The sequence below is a fragment of the Lemur catta genome, chromosome 18 (assembly GCF_020740605.2).
Source record: "Lemur catta isolate mLemCat1 chromosome 18, mLemCat1.pri, whole genome shotgun sequence".
In the NCBI taxonomy this organism is placed as follows: domain Eukaryota; kingdom Metazoa; phylum Chordata; class Mammalia; order Primates; family Lemuridae; genus Lemur; species Lemur catta.
The window spans coordinates 42,486,770-42,497,954 of record NC_059145.1 but is presented as its reverse complement, the minus strand read 5'-3'; the positions used below and the strand labels follow the sequence as shown (position 1 = coordinate 42,497,954).

Here is an 11,185-nt window from a genome sequence, read left to right as displayed (position 1 = left end):
AAATTTGGCATCTCACACTTCAATGGAAAGGTTCAATAATTACCTGTATGTGAGTTTGGTACTACAAATCCAGGACTACACTTGGAGTAAAAATATCTACATTTGAAGTTCAACTCTGACATTACCTGTTTGACTTTGAGCAAGTCAAATATGTTCTCCTTTTATTTGACTCTGAAATGTGAATAACTCCTACCTTTCTTGCAATGGTACTTTTAGCATTAGATGTGCTTTACATTAAAGGGCTTGGCATTGCATAAAGCACCATCAAAAGTATCCTTTGATTTCTTTGCTTCTTTATAGCGTTAACAAGTCATTCTTTGTAGCAGGTGAGGCACCCCTGACCCATACACATCCCCAGGATGCTGTTCTCACCTTCCTTTGCTGTTGGTCAGTGGCATCACATGCTGGCACTTGAAGACTCAAGATCTCCTACTCTCCTCTTCCCGGAGACCATCTTTAGTGCTGTGCTTCTGGAATTCAAAACTAGTATAGTCACATCCTCACCAACATGCTATATTCTCTATATTCCACGCCCTCTACCATCATGTGCTACCTAACTGCCACCTCCCCACTGCTTCCCCCAAAACACACAAAAGTATCACAATACGAGGTTTTATCCACTGTCAGTGAGGCTTCCTTTTGCATGGAAAAACAAAACCTAGAGTTTAAAGTCAAATTAGAGCCAATAATGGGAAGTATCAAAATCTAAATAAAGATTTTGGGGGTATCCAGAAGTACACTTCACAATGTCCACTAATATCCCAATCATTTGTTTTTTCTCTGATTAAATCTGAAGTTTCTGAAGGATAAATCAGTCTTCAATTGTATTCTCCTCTTAAACCTAGACATTATAGTTTAAATAGGCTTCTGTAAATTAAGCAAAAAATCATAACCTGATTACAAGAATGTTTTTAAGAAAAAAATGCACTATGAAAACCAAAAAAACCAAATGCTTGTTTGCTTGTTTTTAATGCCAGATTTAGATATTTTTATAAACGTTTAAAACAGCTGACTAGTGGAAGTTAACTGTCATATACAATTCATTTTATTCTCAAGACAAATCTAAGAAATATCCCTATTATTCTTTTGGGGGAGGATGGGGAAACTGAGGCTCGGAAATAATAAGGTCACACCTATTAAGTGTCAGAGAAGGCATTAAACTTAAGACTAACTAGTTTTGAGGTCTATTTACTTTTAGAACACAATGCCTGTTCAAAATACAAAATGTTCATCCCAGCTGCAGATTGAGTCTTAAACTCCCAAGAATTTAGGGCGGGAAAAGGGTATTTTCATAAAAACCTTTCCATACTTGTTATATTCCAAATTTTACTTTCCAGCATGAAGTTTCTGATGTCTAACAAGTGCTGAACTGTGCCTAAAGGATTTCCCACATTCAACACATTCATAAGGTTTTTCTCCAGTATGAATTCTGTAATGCTCACTAAGGTGTGCTTGCTTACGGAAAGTTTTTTCACACTCACTACACTTATAACATTTCTCTCCAGTGTGAGTTCTTTCATGTTCAACACGGCAAGAGTTCTGAGTGAAGGCTTTACCACATTCCGCACATGTGTAGGGCTTCTCTCCTGAATGAATTCTCCGATGCTGCATGAGGCAAGCACTCTGATTAAAGGCTTTCCCACATTCATTACACTTATAAGGTTTATCTCCAGAATGACTTCTCTGATGACGAGTGAGGCATATACTCTGACTGAAGGCTTTGCCACATTCCGCACATTTATAAGGTTTCTCTCCAGTATGAATTCGCTGGTGTTTAATGAGGGATGGGTTCTGACAAAAGGCTTTTCCACATTCATTGCATTTATAGGGTTTCTCTCCCGTATGAATTCTCAGATGCTGGACAAGGACTGCTTTTGTTTGAAAGGCTTTCTCACATTCATGACATTTAAAAGGTTTCTCCCCTGTATGAATTCTCAGATGTTGAGTAAGATTTGACTGTTTACGGAAACAACTTCCACATTCACTGCACACATAGGGCTTCTCTCCTCTGTGAATCCTCTGATGCTGGGTAAGAGATGATCTCTGAGTGAAGAATTTTCCACATTCACTACACTTTGAAGGTTTCTTCTGTATGTAAACTCTCCGAAGTTTCATTTGGAGTGAAATCTGGCTCATGCTGCTTGTAACACACTGAAGTGGCTTCTGTCCAATAGGTTCAAGTTGAGATGAAACCTTTTCTCAAATTCATACTTATGAGGTATTTTCTCAAAGATGATTATCATTAAAGTAACAGTGTTCTCCTGGGAAGGTTTGTGTGTGTGTGTGACTGCACATGTGTGTGTATGTGCCATCCTCTCAATCATTCTGCAGGATTTCTACTCCTTTTCCTTGCGCAGCTTGCATTTTCATCTTCTCCAAAAGGAAACCCCCAATGACCAGGCTCTCTGAAGAATGAGATTAAATAGTGACAGGTCTTAGGAATTCTATAAAATTCCTTATCATGACTGATTCTGAAATAAACAAATACTAAAACCTAATCCAGGGAATTTGGGCTCATCCATAGATGATCCATAAATAACAGGAAAATGTGAGGCCGGGTGTGTTGGCTCACTAGTACTATAATCCTAGTACTCTGGGAGGCCGAGGCAGGAAGATCACTTGAGCTCAAGAGTTTGAGACCAGCCTGAGCAAGAGCAAGACCCTGTCCCTACTAAAAATAGAAAAATTAGCTGGGTGTGGTGGCACATGCCTGTAGTCCCAGCTACTCAGGAGGCTGAGGCAGGAGGATTGCTTGATCCCAGGAGTTTGAGGTTGCAGTGAGCTATGAGGATGCCACTGCGCTCTTCCCTGGGGTGACAGAGCGAGACTCTGTCTCAAAAAAAAAAAAAAACAGGAAAAAGTGAAAGAATTAAGTATCCTAGACTTGAGTAAATTAAGTATTAGGGAAATTTACTGTTCACCTATAGTCTCTACTCCTCAAAAAATAGGTGCATAGTAATTATATTTCCTTAAGTTGCCTGTAAGCAATATCTTGGCAGACTAGTGATAATTCAAGAGTGTCCCTTCCAACATTTCAAAGGTGATCCAGGCTGTAACTTTCACTAGGCCCATCTCACCAATCCTTCCTTATTCAGTCATCTTTATGAGTGTCTCTTTCAACCTCTCTTTTTCTCCAAAATATTTAGCATTAATAGCTCTCCCCCTAGGTCCAACTGGAAAATCTATAGGTTTGAAAACTGCAGTTCTGCTTACTGAAAGATAACAAGATATCACTATTTGGTTTCAGAAAAATAAGTTAGAGGTGGTCGTTAGGGAAGAAGTGTTCATTGGACAGTAACTTGACTCTAGCATCATAGTCCAGGATCTGGCCCTACCTTTGTGGCCAAAGAAATGCTTTGGAATCTGAAGTATGTTAATAAAATTTACAAGGGGAATGATGTAAAAAACAAAGTCATTTTGCTAATTTACAATGAAAAATTTTTGTGCTCAATGTCCAGCTGATTAACACATTCTCTTCATACAGAAAAACTGTATGGAAACCAAATCATTGTCATCAGGACACTCCTTGGGAAGCAAAGAATTGGAGAAAGAGAGGAATATGGTGATAATAATGGCATCAAACTTTGAAGCCCTGATGCCCTGAATAAGGGTATAAAGAATCAGAGACATTTTTAGTCTCTGAAACCCCTTTTTATTTTACTTTTCTTATCATACAAGTTACTCATGAATATATCCTCACTTTAAAATATTTAGATAATATAGATGTATATAGGATAAAATAGTCATTGTTATAGCCATCATTACTTCACCCTACTCAAACAAACCCATTCCCTTCCTCAGAGATTATCAAGTTTGGAGTATAATTTTTCAGTCCTTTTTTCTACATAATTTTCTACACACATATAGCATTTGATTCTATTTATATAAATACAATTCTTCTATAGGTTCTGCTCTGAAGTTTGCTTTTTATTTTCACTAAAGAATGTATCTTAGAGATCATTTCATGTTGGTATATATGGATCTAATGGGGTTGAGAGTCAGCTGGTACACACTTGTATACCTGCACAAATTGTTTATGGCCGGAGGTTGATATGATTGGACAATGCCTGTACCACACTGGTTGTTAAATATATTACTATCTTTCTTGTACCTATCTATTTTTATTTGCTGCACTAACTTCCAGTATAGATATACTATATACAAAAATAAACTCCAAGTGGTTTAAGCAGCTAAACGCAAAACTAAAGCACTAACCACATTTTTATTTCCTTTACTCTTATTCTCCCTAAATAAAAAGGTTTTATCATACAAAGAATACATGCTCATTCTATAAAACGCTCAGTTAGTACAAAACAGAAATCACCTGACATCCTTTCACCCACAGAAAATACTGTTGGTATTTTGATGAACTTTCTTATAGGTATCTGTCAATGCATACACACATATAAACATATATAGACACATAAGTGTACATATATTACACACACATATTAGACTAGACCAAATTCTTCAGAACATAAATAGTCATGATCTATTCACACAGTTCCCATAACCTAAGAATATGCAGTTCACCCAGTATTCTTTTTACTGGGTTTGACAGACAGGCTGGCTCCATGTTGCCTTCTGACAGCCAGTAACAATGGCAGTTGCAATTACCTAAGCTCTTGAACAGGGCTAGAGGCCCATTCTATATTCTCTGAGGAAACAATCACCTTTCCAATGAGTCTTCCAATAATTTACTATCAGTTTTCCTAGATCTGATCATTATACTATTAAGATATCATATTTAGTAGTTCAACAAGTGGTTTCAAGATGTGCCACCAGATGACTGCCGAAGGGATAACTAGTCTTGCTATAGTTCAGGTACATTTGATAAGAAATTGGTGCACTCTCTCATCTGTCCTATAACCAATTATTCCACAGTTGTCTTTCACAATGGGCCACTCTCCCTGACTTGAGTAAAATTGTACCCATTTCTGAGTGGCTCTGTGTTTCCAGTCTGCTGGATCCAGGTATAGTGGTCACTGGTAGGTCCCACTACAGGTCTGTCACCACTTCTGAATGAGTGCCCCCATAATAACCAATCCTGGGTTCTCTAGTTAGATTTCACTTACCTAGAGACAAGCTGTTAGGAACACAAGCGATATTGGTTTGTCTCCTAGGGACTCTGTTCTTGAGGAAATGCAAGAATCTGAGGCACTGAGGGAGGAAAAAGAGCCATCTATAAATTGTCAGCCTACTTCCTTCATACTCCAGATTCAAGGGAACTCAGGAACAAGCCATCCCTAACCAAATAGCTATTTTAAGTCTAAATGAAACAGTATCATCATTATCCTAGAAGAGTATCACCTATGACAAAAGTAAGTGAGTAGACTTTAGAGAGACACGGTGAAGCTCAAAGAACAAGGGCAGGTGCTCCTAAGAACTAAGCATTGAGGCACAGAAATTCCTCTATAGGAGATAAGGTTGGAGCCCAAAGGCCCCCAAGCCTAATGGAAAAGCCATTGCCTTCGAAAATCAAAGACAGTGGGGCTAAAGTAGAGGGCATGAAGACAAGGAACAGACTGTGTTAAGAGGTCTGGATTCTAGTGTTGGCTCTGCCAATTAATAAACATTAATAAACTTATTCAGTGACTTGAAGAAAATCATACAATCTCATCCATGATTTATTTTTTTGTCTGTGAAATCAAAGTGAGAAGCTAGATCGTATCTAAACCTTCTAGTACCAACATTCAGTGATTCTCTGATTCCAAAAACAGATGGGAAAAGAGCAAAAACCTCATGTTAAGCCCTTCCAGTCCATCTTTGATTGGGGCTGCTTATTCATTTTAGTAACTGAGCAAGCAGTGAGAGGAGAAGCTCTTGTTAATAACAGGCTGAGTCAACATCAGGGAAACTTCCTGTCAGTTGTCCTCTCACAATCAGAAATGGAGGCATTTCTGGAAAATAATGATTGCCTCTGTGTGACGCAGAATCTCCAAAGACAGGTAAGATGTTATGGACTCCTCCTAAGGGAAGGGTTTTAAGAACCCCTCCTAATAGAAAGAACACTTTATTAAAAGGCAGAGGCCTGGTTTCCAGTCTAATTCATTTTAATCCACTAGCACCTCTTACCTAACACTGAACAAATTATTTAATCATTTTTGAACTTCTGGTCAAACTTTAATATTCAGTTCAAATGTGAATCACTTGTGGAAAAATTTTCTTGACTTTTCCAAGGCATTTTCTCTTCTACATTCTTAAAGAATTTCACATATGCTTCTACTATAGCACTTTCTACTCTGATTACACTGTCTTCCTCCACTAACCTTGAAGACCAGTACGGCATGGGCTCCGGGGCTATGATTTTCTGGGTTTGAATACCTGTACCACCATTTATTAGCTAAGTGATCGGTGAGTTTCAGTGTTCCAGCTTTTTCAACTGTTAAATGGAAATGATAATAACAATAACTACTCCACAGGGTTGTGGTGATGAGTAAATGAGTTAATATATGGGACGTATTTAGAAGAGTGCCAGCTAGTAAGCATTCAGTAAACAGTACCTGCTGTTAAATTATTGAGTCTGTGTCTTCATAGAGTACTTATTTTGTTGCTGAAAGAGAAGAAAAAGTACTTAATGAAATGAAGGAAGTAACTCTCCCATATTCAACCCACACAACTCTGTGAAGCGGCCAAGCAAGGAACAGTACTCACTTCAGGAAATCAGAAAACTGAAGCGCTCAGAAGTTCGCTGAGTCGCCCAAGTACATACAAACGAAATCCTGGTCCCAGGATTCGAGCTCCCAGCCCTGAGCTCCCGGGCAGCCCCGCCCTCCTCTCTTCCGGGCAAGCTGGCCTCAGACCCCGGCCTCCGCCGCAAAGGCTCCCGGGAGGGAAGCGGCTCTGCGGCTGGCCCGGCCCCGGGTCCCCGGGAGGCGCTGGATTAGACCCCGCCGCAGCCGGGCACAGCAGAAACCGCTCACCGGGCGCTCCCCGCAGCAGCGACACCCCATCCGTCTCCCCGCCCTAGACTCCTGGTCGCTCCCAGGCCGCTGGGTGCAAATCCCAGACGCTCCCCGCCGGCATGACGTCACCAGCCCGCGCCAGGGCCAACAGGGACAACCAGTCCTCTCTAGGAAGGCGGGAGCGGCGTCATTTCGGTGGTTCCCCCAGCCTCACAATGGCGGGGTTCTGTGCTCTGTCCGGGGGTGCCGGCCCCAGAAACAGCCCGCAAACCCACCTCAAAATGCATCTTCTCGGTATAAGGAAGCCGAACGGAGGGGAAGGGGATGTGTCAATTCATCCTGCAACCCTGCCACATTTATCTTCCTTTGCAACTATTTGCTGGCTTCAAACTTCCTCACACACATTCTCACCTGCAAGAAAACTCACCTCGTCACAGGAACCTCAAACACCTTAGCTTTTTAAGATCTTTGTTCAACAAGTAGCCAAAAGAACAAGAGCTCTGCTTTGGGCTTAAATCCCAGATTGTTAGCGTGTGAATTTGGGCAAGTTACTTTACCTCTCTGTGCCTGCTTCCTCATTTATCAAACAGAGATAATAATGGTACCAAATTTCATAACGCTGTTGTGAGGATTAAATGAAGTTAACACATATAAATTACTAAGAATGTCTGGCACTTTTAAAATGTTCAGTAAATGTTAAGAGTGTTATCCATTCCTCATCCCAGCTGCAGTCCCTATTGTTCTGCCTTGGCTTCAGTGACCTTTCCAGCAAAGTAGTACCCTCACCCACATTCTGCAAAACTTGAGATATTGCTGGTCGTCAGTCAGGAAATATTTCCACACATGGCTCATCCTGACAGGTGTATTCCAGGGACAAAAGAATGGGTAGCAGGGCAATGATCCACTTCTAGGCATTCCTCCTGATCTGCAAGCTCAGGACAATGGGATTGTGCTTACCATCACATCCCTAGTGTGCAACACATAGGAGGCACTCAGTAAACACGTGTTGAATAAATGAATGCCATGCAGCAGAAAAATTATCTGTTCAAACTTCCAGATTGGCTGTTTTCCCCAAAGGGACTCCCTTTAAGAGACTGAAATCAGGCATAGAGGTGCCACGCACTGAGGCCATCACTAACCGTCTTCAGCTAAAAAGGGACCCTTTCTAAAACTGTCAGCTGACATGCCAGGTAATGATAATGTTGAGCTCCCCTTACTTACCAGTTATCACATTCTCAGAACTCCTTTGGAATCAAGTAACAACTTCTGTCCCCAACCCTAAGATGTCCCACAGGCTAGAAAGCCTATGCCTAATCATTTTTCCCCCTTTTAGGCTTCAAAGATTCTTTAAATTGGCAGGCTTTGTCGTGTGAAAATTAAGCCTGGAGTAGGGTACCCTAGGTACAGCAGATTACTAGAAACAGTAACTTGCGCTTTGACAGCGATTTAGGCTGAGCTTCTTTCAATGAGGTGGAAAATGGATGGTAGGGCCACCAAGAACATTCCGTAAAACAAATACGACCTTAGCCCTGATGTGGCTGGTACACGAAGGGAAGTGATACTGGAGCCACCTAGGGTCAAAGTTAGGTTTCCACATTATGTAGGAAGTGTGGTCAAAATGCAAAATCAACTTATTTCTTATCCTCACACCCAAGAAAGTTTGATATTCTGAGGGCAAAAAGCTTCTTCATCTTATGAAGTGAGTTTCTCTTATCCTCAAGATGGAAAGGTTGGAGGCTTAAGTGGTCAATTCTATAAGAGACAAAGTAAAGAGGTGTATGGAACAGAGGTGAGACTAACAAAGAGAAAAGTGAATGAAATGCAAAGACATCATGGTTTAAACTTCACCTAATGCATACTGCTTCCGTGGCCTTGGGCAACTACAATCACCTGTTTTTTGTTGCCTTGAGGACCTGATGTAGCTCCATCTCACCATGTCCTTCTGAAATTATGAGTTAAATTTCAGGACACTGAACATAGGCAAGAAATTCCAATTCATCATCCCAGAGCCCAAAGGAGGCTATGAGCCCAGGAAGTGCTTCCACTTTGGGATTTCTAAGCTCCAAGTGCTCTTCTGTCAGGCCAGCATTGCTCTTCAGTTCCTACCTATCTTAGTATTTCATGGATATTCCAGTTGACATAGGTGTGCCTCTGCAGCACATGCATAGTCCTCTTTCTGTCAAGTCTGACACCAATATAATTGAAAGTACTTTATTAAACAGCGATGGGACTCTTAAAATACCTAATTTGTAAAACTTCTTTAGCCACAAAATATTACTTTTTCTTATGGGATCCTCTGTTTAATACAACTACACACTCTGTATCTTGGGGAAAGGTTCAGAATTCTTGCTCGTGACAAACACTACACAGACACACACACTATGCCTCCTTTCTGCTGGTAACTAGGGACCTAAGTCACAACCTGCAGTCTGGCATGTTTGACTCAATATTTGAGTTCAACAAATATTTATTGAGCACCTCCTAAGTATCAGGTACTGCAGACATAAAGATGAATAAATATCACATTTCTCCAAGCTGGGCACTGTGGTGTGTGCCTGTAGTCCCAGATAATCAGGGACTAAGTGGGGAGGATCACTTGAGCCCAGGAGTTCAAGGCCAGCCTATGCAACATAGTGAGACCTCATATCTAAAAAAAATCGTAGTAAAAAATAAAATAAAAAATGTCAAATTCCTCCTGCTCTGGTAGAGTTGACAGTTCAGTGGGAAGAGAAAGATTTGCAAATAAACCATTATAATGTAACATATAAAATGATGAAAAATACAAAATATAAAGACAATAAAAATAAATGCATGAGGTTGGGCCGGGTGTGGTGGCTCATGGCTGTAATCCTAACACTTTGGGAGGCTATGGTGGGAGGATTGCTTGATGCCAGTTCAAGACCAACCTGAGGAACATAGCTAGACCCTGTCTCTACAAGATAATAGAAAAACTAGCCAGCATGGTGATGTGCGTCTGTAATTCCAGCCACTTGGGAGGTTGGGGCAGGAGGACTGCTTGACCCCAGGAGTTTGAAGCTGCAATGAGCTATGATGTGCATGGTGCACTCTAGCCCAGGCAACAGAGCAAGGCTCAATGGAAAAAAACAAAAACACGAGGTTAGAGACAGCTTTAAGACATTGCCTAAACATATTCATAAATGACAAATGGGAGTTTTCCAGGAAAGCAGAAGCAGGGAAGAGAATTGGGACAATAAAACAGAATGTGCAAAGGTGCCAAATGGTCCAATGGTGATACTGTATAATCACAAGAATCTGCTCTATAAAACAGAACGTGCCAGGCAAGGAATAGTGGCTGAGGATGGCAATGTAGGTAGGCATGGGCCAGATGAGGGGCCTTTAAAGAGATGCCACTTTAAAGGGCTAGGACTTTATTACAAAGATCATCCAGAAGTGTGAAAGATGGCCTAGAGGGGCAACATACTGGCAAACTGAAAAATTTAAAATAGTCTACGAAATAAACTGGGGACTGGACTATAGCAATAGCAGTGGAGATGGCTTCCAGATTTAGAAGATAATTTCAACAGAATATAGTGGTTGGATGGATATGAAGATTGAAAAAGAGGGAAAATGGAGAGAGAGGGCAATTGCTAGGTTTGGTGTCATACTGGAGTGCTCAGACACATCATGGGCCAGCAACTGAAAATCAGGAGCAAGTGTGTGTAAATGTGAGAATATGGGGTGAGGGTAGTGGAAAGGTAATAAGTTCCTTTCCTTTTTGTATCTCCAGAAAGTGAAAATGTACCAGAGTGTTAGCTTGAGGATTAACAATCCAGGGTCATGGCCATTCCATTTTAGAAAACCTTTCTTAGCTGGGCATGGTGGCTCATGCCTGTAATCCCAGTGCCTTGGGAGGCAAAGGCAGAAGGATTGCTTAAAGCCAGCAGTTGAAGAGCAGTCTGCACATCACAAGACCCCATCTCTACAAAAAAATTTGAAAATTAGCTGGGGAGGATCAATTGAGCCCAGGAGTTCAAGGTTACATACAGTGAGCTATGATCTACGATCCCACCTCTGCATTCCAGCCTGGGCAACAGAGTGAGACTTGTCTTTGAAGAAAGAAAGAAAACCTTCCTCACAAGAATTCAGAGGTATCTTTCACCCTATGGTTTTCTCATTTTTTTCCAAGAAAACTCTCTCTATTCTCTACTGTCCACTCAAGATTCGAAAGATAGCAATATACAAATATTACTATAAATATCTACACACCAGGAATTTTGTAGTTCTAGTGGGCAAAGTTTCATTAAAATATATTAATTCAC

At 40.8% G+C, this 11,185-nt stretch overlaps 1 protein-coding gene across 4 annotated transcripts in view; it reads right to left on the bottom strand.

Moving 5' to 3' along the window:
• Positions 1–926: 926 nt before the first annotated feature.
• ZNF501 (zinc finger protein 501) overlaps positions 927–11,185 on the bottom strand; it is a 21,076-nt gene continuing 10,817 nt past the window's right edge. The window contains exons 1-4 of one of the 4 annotated variants that reach the window (XM_045530993.1): positions 6,924–7,007; positions 6,504–6,553; positions 5,076–5,160; positions 927–2,405 (exon numbers count right to left, since the gene is read on the bottom strand). In XM_045530993.1, the coding sequence (XP_045386949.1) occupies positions 1,327–2,136 (810 nt within the window). In that variant the 5' untranslated portion in view covers positions 2,137–2,405; positions 5,076–5,160; positions 6,504–6,553; positions 6,924–7,007 and the 3' untranslated portion in view covers positions 927–1,326. Of the gene's footprint in view, positions 2,406–5,075; positions 5,161–6,503; positions 6,574–6,654; positions 7,008–11,185 lie in introns of those variants that run through there. The other 3 variants (XM_045530992.1, XM_045530991.1, XM_045530994.1) reach the window with 3 other exon arrangements.